The 15,805-nt window shown below is 31.9% G+C and overlaps 1 protein-coding gene across 11 annotated transcripts in view; it reads right to left on the bottom strand.

Annotated features, from left to right (window-relative positions):
• The window catches only part of PSD3 (pleckstrin and Sec7 domain containing 3), a 765,972-nt gene that overhangs the window by 45,512 nt on the left and 704,655 nt on the right, over positions 1 to 15,805 (bottom strand). For all 11 annotated transcript variants that reach the window (XM_074209077.1, XM_074209078.1, XM_074209080.1 and 8 more), the window contains one exon: positions 1,367 to 1,524. In XM_074209077.1, the coding sequence (XP_074065178.1) occupies positions 1,367 to 1,524 (158 nt within the window). The remainder of the gene's footprint in view (positions 1 to 1,366; positions 1,525 to 15,805) is intronic.

The raw sequence follows: 15,805 nt of genomic DNA, 5'->3' as shown, positions 1-15,805 counted from the left end.
CCTCATCTATTCTATTATAATGGTTTCTTCTACTTTTAAGTCTTCTCTCACTCCAACCTATCCACTGGAGTCATTAAAATGATTTTCCTAAAGTCCAGTTCTGACCATTTCATATCTACCTCACTCACTAAACTCCAGTACTTCTTATTAGCTCTAGGATCATACATAAATTCTTTTACTAGTATTTAAATCTCTATATGACTTGGCCCCATTCTATCTTTCACATATTTTTATCCATTTCTCTGTGCTATTCACTCCAGCAAAAGACTCATTTTGGTTGATTCACTATTTCATATTCAAGATTCTCCATCATCTCCCATATTTGTGTCATTCTACTGCCCCATTCTTGGAATGTCCTACCTACCCTACCTACCTGCCTCCACCTCTTGCAAGGGTGTTTTTTTTCCTGTTCTCTTCCTAGTCAGATGTCTGGAGTTTCAGCAAATATTCTTTCCCTGATTTTCCTTCAAAATCCAGTTTACTTACTGGTCTTCTACGTGAAACTTCTCCTGATTTGAGATGCTACTACAGACCCTCCCATAACTACTTTGCATTCGTGTTGTGTATGTTATAAAAAATATGTATGTATTTTATATATTAATATATATTTATCCTCTATGTACTTATACATATTTTCTTATATATGCATAATGTCTCCTCCTTTAGATCACAAGCTCTTTGAGAGGAGAGACTGACTTTTGTCATTGTATCCCAAGCATTTAACATAATTCCTATAAAATATAGATAATTTAATAAATGCTTGCTCTCTGATGCATATAAGCTTTGCCAACACTTTCTCTGGGCTCTCTTCTTTAACCACCTAAGACATAACTTATTTTCCCATTTCTGCAAGTCAGAGAAGTAATACTATCCAGAGGAAGAAAAATAACTATAGCTTTGAAACTCAGTCTTCCCTAGATAAAGACAAATAAATCTGCATACTATAGCAGAAGAAACATGGGACTGAGTATGCAGACATCTGGATTCCAGTTTCAGCTCTTCTAGGGACATTGGGCAAGATATTCATTCTCATTCTCTCTCTCTCTCTCTCTCTCTCTCTCTCTCTCTCTCTCTCTCTCTCTCTCTCTCTCTCTCTCTCTCTCTCTCTCTCTCTCTCTCTCTCTCTCTCTCTCTCTCTCTCTCTCTCTCTCTCTCTCTCTCTCTCTCTCTCTCTCTCTCTCCCGTGGGGCTAAGAGAAATTTCCTTGGAATCCTTAAAGAGTGGCTGTGAAGGTCACTTGAGATGAATTCACATGAAACACTGAGAAATATGAAGTAAGTTATAAATGCAATGATTAGTAGTAATCTTGCTTCTTGAACTGAAAAATTCTTCCTCCCTTGCCCCTTTGCCCAAACCCCATACATACTGGGCTTGAAATAGCAAGACCCTCCAGTCAGCTGTTTTGAGTTTCAACACATTTGGTTTCTTCTCATAGTCTGTGGCCTTTGATGCCAAAGCATGATGCACACTCACTGCATTCTTCAAGTCATCTTCAGACAAAGCCTTTTCTGGTTTGTACTCATCCTGTGTTAAGAACACACAAAACAAAGACCATAAGGCCATTAGTTGATGCTGTTCCATATTCTTCCTTTAAACAGAGAAAAGGAACCCATCACAGACGTATACTTCTGATGGAAATAATAGCCATATCTCACTGCTTGTGTTTCTTAATAAAGTAAAACACTTAACTTTCTCTCAAGACAAGACAATACATACTTTGAAAAGCATATTCCTTTCCCCTAAATTTGGACCATTTTAACTTTAAATAAATGATGAATACAAGGTAAATTTTTTTAAAACTAGCAATCTAGCAGGTTAATTATCATCTAATAGGACAAACAAAAAATTTTAAATGTGACAAATCAAAAATAACATGATGAGAAACTCAGACTTTCATAAAAATTACAGGATTTTCTAGTTGGAATCATCTAAAGAAAAATAGAAAATAGCCCTCTTCATCTTTTGCAGTGATGGTTACTAGGTGGTAGATAAGGGAAAAGAGGGTGCTAAAGGTCATACAGTCTTTCTATATACATTAATTTAGTTGTCAGGTACTCTAAAATATGAGATCTTTATCTAGTGAATAGGTCAAAGAGTTCTCATATTTTTGAAGGAAAAGGATCATATCAATATTAAGCTTCTCCCTATAAATGAAATCAAAAATGAAGAGGAATCTGAGGCCGAAGTTTGGCCCAAATGTTCTCTTTGGAGAGATAAACAAATCAGTTAGGAATGTTAGATTTGACGTGCATCCAAAGACTTTCATGGATAGTTAGTCAACTAATATAGTAAGAGTAAAAAAAACCCAAACCCAGCATGAAGGTATTTGCAACTTATGGACCAACATCTTTAGCAGAACATTAGAAGATATGTAAGTTCTATTAAAAACCTATTCTCCAATTAAATCAATATGTATTTTAATACTCAGTAATATAGGAAAGAATGGTAAGAAATACATTGGAAAATATGCATCAGGAGGGAAAAAAATCAAAGTAAAGACCAAAGGCTAGAGGGTTATCTTTCTTTCCATCTATCTACCTTTCTTTCTTTCTTTCTTTCTTTCTTTCTTTCTTTCTTTCTTTCTTTCTTTCTTTCTTTCTTTCTATATCTATCTACCAATCTATATCTGTATGAACATTTATATATATATATAAAATAAACATATATTACTGTGTATGTATGCACATATATATGTGTATATATATATATATATATATATATATATATATATATATATGGAAGTGTATTGTGCTTAAAAAGTTATTAAAGCTTAAAACTTCACTAAGAATTTTGGAACATATTGTATACAAGCTTCATAGTTAAGTATCATAAATCTTTCTTCAAGAAGAGAGTTGAGAGTCACTGGACATGATAAGCATCACCTAACAAAGCCAGTATACAATGATAACAATCATTAGATTATAAGCTCCTTGAAGGCAGGAACTGCCTTTTTTTCTGTTTTATTTTGTCTGTTTTTGATCCTCAGCACTTGGAACAGGATCTGGCATGGAACAGTCACTTAAATGGTTACTAACATCACAAATATGAAATTAATTCTATTTTAAGAGCTAGGAAATGTCTGCTATTGATGCAAGAGTTATTTCCAAAATAGCTTTATGTAGTCAGACCACTGTCTTCTTAAAGCAAATATCAAAATAAACATAAATATCTTAAAAAAATTATCTTTTGTTTTCCCAAAATTTTCCCAAACAGATGCTACCATCCAGCATGCCATCTCTAATTACAAAAACTCTAAGAGGAAAAAACAGTTAGTTTAGGTAAGTAACACATGAATCATATTTGACATTATATGTAGTGTTCCATATCCATATGCTTCTATTTCTTCAAAGATGGGAAGAAGGTATATTCTCAACATCAACCGAAAATTAGAATTAAAATTCTTAGGGATAGTACAAAATTGAGGGATCTTCAAACCTATCTAATTGAACAAGCCACTGATTGTGGGTGGGGGGAAGGAAAATGAATGAAGCCACAGGCATCAAACACAAATTAAGACCATTATCTAAGGTAGATTACCCAATATAAATCAATCACCTCAAGGAGAAAACTGTCTCAGTCAGCAAACATCACCTTGTCCAGCAAAGAAATAAGGCAGCCAAAGGCAACCTGATTTACTATTAAAAACTCAATTGTAAAATCTTACAGAGGGTAATGGTAAAACAATGAGGAATAATGCACTGCAATATAGGGAAGTTGTTTACAGAACCCTTAATAAGAGACTCAAACTTTATTTAAGGGTGCTTAAAAAGAGGAAAACTAAGGGAGGGAAAATGGAAAAGGTCTGCCCAGATTTCTCTAAAAAGCTATTTGCTCTGTCCATGTCAGTAGAACTGCAACAATTGGCATTAAACAAACATATTAATTTAAACAGTACTATTATTTTAACCATAAGAAATTAATATTTTTCCAATTATTTTGGTCTATTTAATTTTGAAAACAGTAGTTTATTTTTGTATACACACACAAATATATCATATCTATATCTATGTTTTACACACACATATATATATACATACATACATACATATATATATATATATATATATATAGAGAGAGAGAGAGAGAGAGAGAGAGAGAGAGAGAGTTCTTTTATTTTCAGGAGTATTCCCAATTCTCTTTTGTATTAAAAAAAATAGAGATATAAAGATTTACCTAAAGACTGCTTTGGCTATATCTTCAAAATTTTTGCATGTGATCACATTCGTGTCATTATCTTTCAAAGAAATTTTAATTATTCATGAACTGTTTCTTTGACCTACCAGTCTTCAGGGTTAAATGACTTAAGTTGATTTTTTAATCTTTTATTAGCAGCTCTTAATTTAATATGATGTTTATTACACTGTGGCTAATAAAGGGGACACACACACACACACACAAACAAAATGACTTCTAAGTCATTCTAAATGGAATCTCTCTATTTCTTCCTTGTGTTTTTTGGTATTATGCAGAAATTCTGATGATAGGAAAAGATTTATTTTACCTCTTGAAAATATGTTGAAATTATTATTTATTTTTTAGTTCTCTTTAGGACTTTTTAAAGTCTGCTATCACATCATCTGAAAGACTGATAATTTTCCTCTGCCTTCTCTTATTCCCTCAGTTTCTTTTTCTTCCCTTATTACAGCCAGCATTTCTAGCTCTACATTAAATAGAACTGGTACCAGTGGACATTTTTAGTTTACCTCTACTTTTATTAGAAAGGATTCTAGTTTATCACATTATGCATAATGTTATCAATTTTAGATACGAGATACCACTCTAAGAAAAGTCCATTTATTCCCATGTTTTCTAGTTTTTTCTTTTTTTCCAACAGAAATACTTAAATTTTTTCAAATGTTTTTCCTGCACCTATTGTTTGTGTATGTTTATATATACATGCTATATATTTTTCCTTAATATGCTTGATTTTATATATATATATATGTATGTATATACACACACACACATACACACACAGTATATAATCTTTATGACATGTTTTAGTTTCTGTGCTAGTATTTCTGTATTAAGGCTCATGAGATGTTAATCTGTAGTTTTCTTTTATTGCTTTTATTCTCCCTGGTTCATGTGACAATAGCATATTTTTAGCACAAAAGGATTTTGCTAAGATTTTGCTTCTACTATTTTAATAAACATTTTGTTTAATACTAAGTTTTCTTTGGAAGTTTGATGGAATTTACTGTGAATCCATCTGGTTTGGGTTTTCTTTGGAAATTCACCTACATCTTGTTCAATTTCTTTCCCTGAAATTGGTTTATCTGAATTCTCTATTTCTTATTCTGTTAATTTGAGTATTTTATATTTTTTAAACACTTCTTTGTCAATTTAATTTGCATTTAGTTGGACAGAGAAACTTCTAATAATGTCCTTTTACTCAAATTAATCAATAGTTTGCTTATTTCCCCCCCAAGCATAATTTTATTAAATTAAAATTTTGCTATTTTGTTATTCTCTTCTCTGATTTTTATCATTTCTATTTCGGTATTTAACTGGAGTTTTTAATTTTTTGTTGTTCCTTTACTTTCAGGAGTATTCTCAATTCTCCTTTGTATTAAAAAAATAGAGAGATATAAAGATTTACCTAAAGACTGCTTTGGTTATATGTTCAAAATTTTTGCATGTGAACTCATTTGTGTCATTATCTTTCAAAGAAACTTAAATTATTCATGAACTGTTTCTTTGACCTACGAATCTTCAGGGTTAAATGACTTAAGTTGATTTTTAATTATTTATTAGCAGCTCTTTAATTTAATATAATTTTTATTACACTGTGGCTAATAAAGGATACACACACATACATTTCTGCATTTTTTTGAGATATTTGTGGTCTATGATATGATTTTTATAAAGGTGAAAGGTATAGTTGAAAAATATTAGTATGTTCTCTTCTATTTCCATTTAATAATTACCAGAGATGTATCCTATATAATTAGTCTAAAATTTTATTCAGGTTTCTAACTTTTTTATTTGTTATCTGTTTAGATTCATCTAGAATTGATAGGGGTTAATTGAGATCCCCATTATTATAATTTTACTATTTCTCCTTGTAATTCATCTAGTTTTTCTTTTGAATATTTAAAAGCTATGCCACCTGTTATATAAGTATTGAGTTTTGAAATGAAATTATTAGCTGTTACTTTTTTAACAAAATGTAGTTTCTCCTTTTTATTTTTTTTAAATTTACTTTGCTCATAGAAAGGCTGAGCCAATATAGCAAAAATGACAATTTTGTCTAAATTAATTTACTTATTCATGTTCCATATCAAACTATCAATAAGTTATTTTAAATAGCTGGAAAAAATAATAACTCAGCTGAAAGAATAAAAGGTCCAGAATATCAAGGTAATCAATGAAAAATGTGAAGAAAGGTAGCTTAGTATTACCAGATCTCAAATTTTATTATAAAGCAGTAATTACTAAAACAATCTGGTGTGGGCTGAAAAATAGATTGGGAAATAATGGCATTGAATAGGTACACCATGCACAGCAGTAAATGATCAAAGTGATCCAGTAGTTGCAAACCAAAAGATACAGGAGAAGAAATCACTACTTAACAAAAACTGTTAAAAAAAAAGAAACTGGAAAGCAGTTTGGCAGAATCTAGATATAGACCAACATCTCCTATCCTATACTGGGATAAGGTGAAAATGGGTGTATGGTTTAGACATAAAAGGTGAAATTATAAGGAAATCAGAGGAACATAAAATATTTTACCTGTCAGATTTTTATGGATAATGAAAGAAAATATGACCAAGTAAGAGAGAGCATCACGGGAAGTAAAATGGAGAATTTTGATAATATCAAATTAAAACAGTTTTACACAAACAAAACCAATGAAGCCAAGATTTAAAAGAAAGTGAGAAACTGCATAAAATTTTATAGCATATTTCTCTTAACAAAGATCTTGTTTTTAAAATATATAAGAACAGAATCAAATTTACAAGAATGAGCTATTCTCCAATTGGCAAATGGTCAGAAGAATAATCAAAACTATTTATGGTTATATTAAAGTGTTTTAAATCACTATTTATAGAAATGCAAATTAAAACAACTCTGAAGTTCTATCTCACACCTATCATATTGATTAATATGACAGCAAAAAAAATGACAAATATTGAAGAAGAAAAGTGCCCAAGGGACTATAAAACTGTGCCTATCCTTTGACTCAGAAATACCACTAGGAGGTCAATACCCCAAAAATATTTTTTTAAAAAAGGAGGACCTATATGTTCAAAAATATTGATAGCAGCTCTTTTTGTCATTGTAAAGAATTATAAATTGAGAGGATGTCCATCATTTGGGGAATGGATGAAAAATTGTAGCATGTGATCGTATATATGATGGAATACAATTGTGCTAGAAGAATTGAGGAGTAAGATGCTTTTGGAAAAACCTGGGAAGATTCACCATGATCTGATGCAAAATGGAATGAGCAGAACTGGAGAATATTGTACTTAGTGATAGCAATGTATGATCATCTACTGTGAATTATCTAGTGGTTTCTGAGCCAATACAATGATATAAAACAATTCAGAAGAACTTAGGATGAAATATTCTATCCATCTCCAGAGAGAGGACTGATGATTTTTTTTGGTCCTTTCTTTTTGCAATAAGGTTAATATGGAAATATTTACATGACTTCATGTATAATCTATATAAAATTACTTGTCTTCACAAGGAGGGAGTAGGGGAGGAAAGGAGATACAGAACGATAAAAAGTTTTTGTTTACATGTAGTTGAGAAAAAAACTAAAAAAATTAAATGAAGAAAACTGAGGATCCAAAGGGCTTTAATTGATATGTGTTTTATCTCCTTATATTTTCTGCATTTGAAATTAAAACACCCTATTATTTTTATTTTGACCTTATTATTTTGTATTATTGTTTTGTAATATTATGTTGATCTTATGGACCCTCTGAAGTGCTCTGAGTCTCCCAGGAGTCCCTGGACTATAAGTTCTGATTAGATATAGCAAAGATTTTACTCCATGATTTTCATTATTATATTTTATAAATTAAAAATAAATTAGCAGACCAAAAAACATAGTTCTCCTGGAAATGTAAATATTTCATAGTTCTAAGTCTAAGATCAGAAGTAATGGTAATTTTCTAAGTGACTAAAGAGAGAGAGAGAAAAATAGTTCTAAGGAAAAAGTATGACTGAAAATGGTTAAAGTGGTTAAAGATGTTATCTGTTCCTTTTATAAATGAGATAGTGGCTCACTGTCTTGACCACTCTAGTTTGCTAAGATTTTTACATGTGGAGTCCAAACTTTATTGCAGCTAGTATCTATAGTAGCCTTGAACAATGTATTAAAAAAAAACAATTCCAAATTATAGAACTGCACGTGTGTACGTGTGTGTGTGTTGTGTGTCTGTTTTTGGAGGAGAGAGTTCAGATAGCTTTTGTAATACCCTAATTCAAATTTTACTTGTCACAAATTGTGGGGATAAAAGCATAATAAGAGTAGAAAAAAGAAACAAAAAGAAGGAAAAAAGGAGAAAGGTTGGTGGGGGGAATAGAAAGGATAGTGGTGGGGGTGTGAAATCTTGGGTTGCTTTACTGCCTCTTCCCTGTGTGATATATCCACAGAGAGAAGGAGAATCATGATTAAAGGTGAAAATAAGTAGCAGAATGCCATATCACTATCCACCTTAGGAATCCTGATGATATTTTTAAGCTAGCAGCTGTGTCCAGGCAGTGGGTGAGTGCCCAGACTATATCCAATAAGGAACACTGCCAGACCTAGGTATCAGTTATTTTTTGGCAATAATGACCTGAGGTGGCTGGTACCTGTCTTGTTATTTACTACTGACTTCTCTACTGACATTGAGAACATTTTATTCATCTTCACTATCAGCAGAAAGGGACAAAACAGGTTTCTGATGCAAATCTATCAAAAGGATATTCAGGAATTAGGAATTCTCTTGGGATTTTATTTGGTAGATAGTTTTTTGCTGTGAGTCTTGGGAGAACTGAGTTCAGGCTGAATGCTTTTCCCTTACAGTTAAACTTTTACCCTTTGACAAATATCCATCCTTCCCCCTTGAAGTAAAGAATTGCTTTGGTAGTTATTTGAATAATTACATCTCTTTAAAATATGTTCCCAATTTTTGACTTTTCTCTCATTTTTTTGCAGGCAAAATTGTAGGAAGTTTTCAGTTTTCCTCTGTTCAATTTTTCTTTCCCTTCTACATAAACATGTTCAGAACTCTGAGCACAAGAAAAGAAATCAGGAGACTTGGATACAAATCCTAGATCTGATACTACATGACCCTGGACCAAGTCCCTTAAACTTTTTGAGCATCAGTTTCCTTTTTTGTAAAATGATGCTATTAGTATGGGCATACTTCATTCTCAAAAAGTTGTTCTGAAGTAACTAAAGCACTCTGTAAACCTTAAAACAGTATAGAATTGTGTGTGTGTGTTAATTAGATGGGATTGTGATCTTATTGGTATAAAAGTAAGAACACTTTTCTGATAAAACTAAATCACTTGCTGAGGGTTCCAAGATCAGTTGTGGTTGCTTGTCTTCCACTCTTGAAAAGGACGACGACATCAGGGAGGTGATGCTGTAAAACGCACAAGAATTGGTTTTGAGTGAAGGGCAGGGGCTGTGCTAAGTCACTAGCCTCACTTTCTGCCCCAGAGCCATCTGGATCCAGTGGCCAGATGGGTCAGCACCACAAGATCAGCATGTGTTAAGAGGCAGATAGGAGTGTGCCAGAGCCAGGTCCAGTCTATTTGCAAGAGTTGATTCTTAAATAGTCAGTTTAAGCATTTACATCTTAGACATCAACAAATGCTATAAATAAAGGTTTGATTTATTGTTGTATTAATTGTCTACTTAAGAAAGTGATTTTAAAAAGTCATTAATAATGAGGATTAAATTTATAAGTGAGCCTTTTCAGAGAGTTGGGATTTAAGCATTTATTAATTCCCCTGGAGGCAGGGTTTGTTATTTATTTTATTGTTTTGTTTATTTTTATTTATTCACTGATGGTTAAACTAATCTTATTAGTGCTTCAGTGGACACAACAAAGGAGATTTTTGTAATTTGTTTTAAGGACTATTAGCACTATGCCATTTGAGACTTAATGGTATTTAGTAGACCTGACCATAGAGTAAAAAACATCTCTCCTTGAACCTTATGAATGTAGTCATATTCCATGACAGTAATAAGTTTTTTTGGTAAAGAATTTCCCCTAGTAGAACATCTTTTTGAATGTTAATAGTTAGCAGATTGTTAAATAATGTTACTTCTATAATCGCATCTGTTGTGAAATCTCATAAAATTTTTATGGAAGAGAGAACTTTGAAGAAAGACTTCAAGGCTACATTTTGCTCTGATGAATCAGATAAAACAAACAATAATTGAAGAAGATTTTTTTTCTCTAGATTTCTCAGTCAGCTATGTGATCAAATTACTCTATTTGTAGTAAACAAATATATCACAAAGAATTACATTCAATAAAGACACTTCAAGCAAGATATCCGTCATTATTTCCCAGACAGTTTTATGTATTTAACAACTGTAGTACTGTAATCAAGTTTTGGGACAGTAAGTGCCTAGTACCTTAACAATCTTTATAAATTATTTTTAATATTTTGAATTATTTTAATGTAATTATAGGAACTATCTCATTTATATTTATAGATATGATTACTTAGCCTTATAAGGGGGAAGGAAGAATAAATATGTACTTGTGTACATATTTATGCAAACATTAATATTCTGTATCATTTTAGTATAACTGTATGAACATGCTATATTTATATTCCCACAGATATGCTTATTTATTATTTATGAGTGTGATGAATATGCATCCATATCCATATTTATATAAATGGGATGATATAATAAATGATCTCATTAATTACAAAATATTTATATTCATTTAGTGTTGACATAATAATTCATTACCAATAGCCTAAAAATCACATCTTTTTAATGCTATTAAAATCTTTCATTAATTCCTTGATTCCATAAGGTTTTTCCTCCCACAGAGCAAAGACTTAGCAAGAACTTACCACCCCTTAGAGTACTGACTTATCAAAAATGTCTGTAAAGGTCAGTTTAGCTAAATTCAGAGACTCAGCAGGGGCTTGTACTAGACAGTAAGTTTCTATTAACTCATCTTGAGATTGAATTAGCTGTTTTGGTGGCCACACCACACTGTTGACTCATATCAGCCTAGCTAGCTCATCCACTCCAACCTCTGCACTTCATCACAATATTGTATGAAAGCTCTAAGAGTTTTTGTCTTCTTGCAACATAGAACCAGTGCTTCCTGAAGACAGAAATAATTCCTTTTTTCCAGAGCTGTTTTCTAACTTCCCAAGTCATATATTGCAAGGTGCCCACTGTACTACATCAAAAGAAAAATACCATAGTTAACTCAATGGCTTCTAGTATAGAGGTCTAGACATGTTGTCAAAAGGTTCATGAAGCTATAAACATGAAAATATACCTTAAGCAAACTGAATAAAGATTTATGCTTTTTGCATATTGCTACTGTGATTAATAAAAGATAATTACACATAAAAGTATACTGAATTTTAATAATCTTGTTATTGTATATTTCTCAATGAACAAGTACTGATAGTGCAACTATTATTCTATCCTTAAGATGTTTTAACATTAAAAATAAATATAAGCTTTAAAGGTAATCTGAAATCAGATTTAGTTAGAGCTTAATTCCAACCTTAGAATCATATAGGTTTAATCACTTGTACAAAAATATTCATAGCAGCTCTGTTTGTGATGGCAAAGAATTGGAAATTAAGTGAATGTCCTGCCATTGCTTAACAAACTGTGGTATATGTGTATCATGGAACACTACTGTTTTATTAGAAACCAGGAGGGACAGGAATTCAGTGAAGCCTGGAAGGATTTCCATGAACTGATGCTGAGTGAGATGAGCAGAACCAGAAGAACACTGTATGCCCTAACAGCAGCAAGGGGGTGATGATCAACCTTAATGGACTTTCTCATTTAATCAGTGCAACAATCAGGCACAATCTTGGACTATCTGTAATGGAATACCATCTATATAAAGAGAAACAATTGTGGAGTTTGAACAAAGAACAAACAATATTACCTTCAATTTAGAAAAAAAAAGCTGGTATCTTATGTAATTTTGCTATCTCTTATACTTTATTTTTCTTCCTTAAGGATATGATAGCTCTCTCATCACAACCAACTCAGATCAATGTATACCATGGAAACAATGTAAAGACCAACAGATTGCCTTCTGTGGGGGGTGGGGGGAGGGAAACAAGATTAGGGGAAAAATGTAAAACTCCAAATAAATAGAATCTTTCTTTAAAAAAATTATATAGGTTTAGTGGCTGTCAAACCTTTTCTTACCCAATTAATGGAAAGTTTTTTCATGTGACAGAGATAAAATCAAAAACTTAATCCCTTACCTTTTTCCTATAATAAACTTAATCAATATGTAAATGATTATAGGGGCAGAGACAAAACAAATGCTAAATACTATGCCTTCACAATTGGGAATTCATCCTCGTGTCTTTAATTTTCATTGTTGAATTGGTGTTGACAAAATGGAAATGGGTTAGAGGAACCAAGGCATAAATTACACTAATAAAATAATTTCAAATATAAAGAATACACATCATACATACTGATTATGAAATGGAAAGAGAAATTAAATAAATTACTTTTCAAAGGACATCAAATGTCTCTTCTTTCTCCTTAATATTTTCATGGCAAAACAAAAACTATCATATTCCTAATGTACATGGCAGGTATATAAAATAAATGTTCTGTGAATTCACCACACTACCTTTCCTTAAGTATAAACCACAAGCATCAAGAATGGGATTTGGCCAAGTTATTAATTTTAAATTTGTATAAAATGAGAAATGAGCTTTCCTTATTTTTTAGAAGTTTATGACCTTAAGGTATGGGTTATAAAATGTGCCACAGCATACTGACAGGACACAAATCATTACACTACTGTACAATTAGGTGGCAAAGTACCATTGTGTGATTCCAAATGGTAAAGTGACCTTCATTTTCTCATATATATAAAATAAGGAACAATTGATTTCTAAAGCTCTATTTACTTCTAAGACTACCAGATTTATATTTAATAACCTATATCATCAGGCAAATAGGAAATGACCAAGTTCAAGTACAATTTATCAAACCCCAATAAAGATGTATTAATAATTTTGTTTTTTAAACAAGATCTCTCCTTTAAGCAGATAATATCAGAAAAGTAAACAGCTAAATCTCATTGAAAAAAATTAAAAAGAGAATATTTGCAATGTTTTGTGGTTCCATTGAGCAAGAAGAATCAAAAGCAAGGTTCTGATTGATGTTACACACGCAATAATAAAGATATATAAAATATATATAAATGACCTATGTGCTGAGCTAACTTCTGAAATAAAAAAATATTGCACATCAAAAAATTCCACAAAACTTTATATTTATTTTTGCTTTTTTTAAAATCTAAGCTGAACAGAATAGGAGTAATTTTGAGATTCTGATTGGGATTGTGATTAGAATCACTTCTCAACCTCAACTATTACCATGATCTATAATCAGTCTCCCCTCCTCAAATCTTCTCCCTCTCTAATCTACCCTTAACAGAGGGGCCAAACTGATTTTCCTAAAGTATATTTTTTTACAGCAGTATCCAATATAAAGTCTTCTCTTTGATATTTAAAGGCCTTCACAACCTGACTACAAAGTACTTATCTAGAGTATAATACATTACTTCCCCTTCAACTAATACATCTATAAAGTATATAGATTGTTGCTAACTTCATTTTTTACAATGATTTGGTTTCCTCAACTCTACAACCAAGTGAGATGGAAGGTAATATGTCTCTGCTTATCAGAAGCATGGAAGAGTAAATTAATGAAGTCATGATTTGAAATATCTCCAATCAAAAACAAAATAATCAAAAGTATTTGGTTCATATCTCACATTTTGCACATAAAGAAATTGAGGCCTAAAGATTAAATTATGATGAATCATTGTTCAGAAGAGAGAGTTTAAATAGGGCAAGAAGACAAACAATACAGGATCAAGAACCAAAATCTCTTATCCATATACTAAGGCTCTGTAGTTAGTGTGACTATGAAAGAAATTCACATCTGAATTTCAACTGAAGGATTTTCCATTTTAACTTTCCTCATCTTTAAATGGGTGAGTAATTTAAAATTGTCAGATTCTTTATTTCCCAAAATGGAACTAGGAAAATCTTGTACATAGGTATTTAACTGGGTCTAGATATGATTTCAGTGAAGCCAAAGGTATACTTCTCAGATATCAATAACAGTCATATCTGTAGTAGAAACTAGGGTAATGACATTAGTTAACCAGGAAATGAAGGAGACTGGCAGGGTGATTGGACTAGATTAAATTCTAAGGACCCTTTCAACTGAAAGATTGTGAGGTTATGATTCAATATATATGGAAAACTGGAAAGTAGTAGCTGAAATTTTTTAAAGATTTTTTTTTAGTTTTTGCAAAGCAATGGGGTTAAGTGACTTGCCCAAGGTCACCTAGCTAGGCAAATAAGTGTCTGAGGCTGGATTTGAAATCAGGTCCTCCTGATTCCAGGGCTAGTGCTCTAGTCACCAACCTACCACCTGAGATCTTAAGTCAAAAATTCCTAATCATCCCTCTCTCCCTACTCTTAGTGTAATTTTTTCTAATTAATCAATGGAATAATGTATGCAAAGAGTTTTGCAAATATCAAAACACCAATAAGTATCAAATAATTAATACTGTTTAGATTTTAGAAATGGGGTAAAATGAAATGGGTCCTGGATTTGAAGTCAGTTGAAACCTAGGCTTAAATCCCACATTCAAAACTTACCGGCTGAGTGATCCTGAGCAAGTCACTTAATCTCTCAGCCTTTGTTTCTTCAGTGGTATAATAATGTCTACCTCAAAGAAAAACGGTGAAGCGCAAATGACATAACATACATAAAACATCTTTGTAAAACTTAGAAGCACTAGGGGCGGCTAGGTGTTGCAGTGGATAGAGCACCGGCCCTGGAGTCAGGAGTACCTGAGTTCAAATCCAACCTCAAACACTTCATGATTACCTAGCTGTGTGGCCTTAGGCAAATCAAGCCACTTAACCCCAATGCCTTACAAAAACCTAAAAAAAAAACAAAACAAAACTTGGAAGCATTAAAATAAATGCAGTTTGCAAATACTGCTATTTCTATAGAGGAAAAGTTATTTTCTTTTTGAATTCACTTAAGCTTTTATGTGTAGTAAAATGTACAAAATTGGTTTCAACAGTGCTAACTCTAAATGTTCTGTGATCTTATGATACCTAAAAAAAATCAATCCTCATATATATATATATGTTATATATATATATATATGTTATATATATATATATATTTATTTGTAAATCCTTGAAGGATGCAATATTTATGAATTTGTCACATTCTACTTTAAGTCATTATCTAAAAATCAGATTTATAGCAAAATAATTATGTGATCAATTATATGTGAAACAAATCTATTTCACTGATTATAAAGAACATTTTGAATTATAGCTCATGTTGACTGAATAAGATGCTGCTCTCAAATATTCAGTTTTCTTTTTTGGGTGGGGGAGAACATTCTTCCCATAATCCTAAATGGTATCAGGGGACCACAGTTTTAACTGGCAAAACTCAAGTCTTTTTGTCCCAGCTTTTCTGACAACTTGTTCTATGACTTTTAAAAAAGAAACCAAAACTCTTGTATCACAGCTTCTCTAAATGGGGGTGGAGTTGGGG

The sequence above is a fragment of the Macrotis lagotis genome, chromosome 1 (assembly GCF_037893015.1).
Source record: "Macrotis lagotis isolate mMagLag1 chromosome 1, bilby.v1.9.chrom.fasta, whole genome shotgun sequence".
Lineage (NCBI taxonomy): Eukaryota > Metazoa > Chordata > Mammalia > Peramelemorphia > Peramelidae > Macrotis > Macrotis lagotis.
The sequence above is the reverse complement of the archived record's forward strand: the minus strand, read 5'-3'. Positions and strand labels throughout refer to the sequence as shown.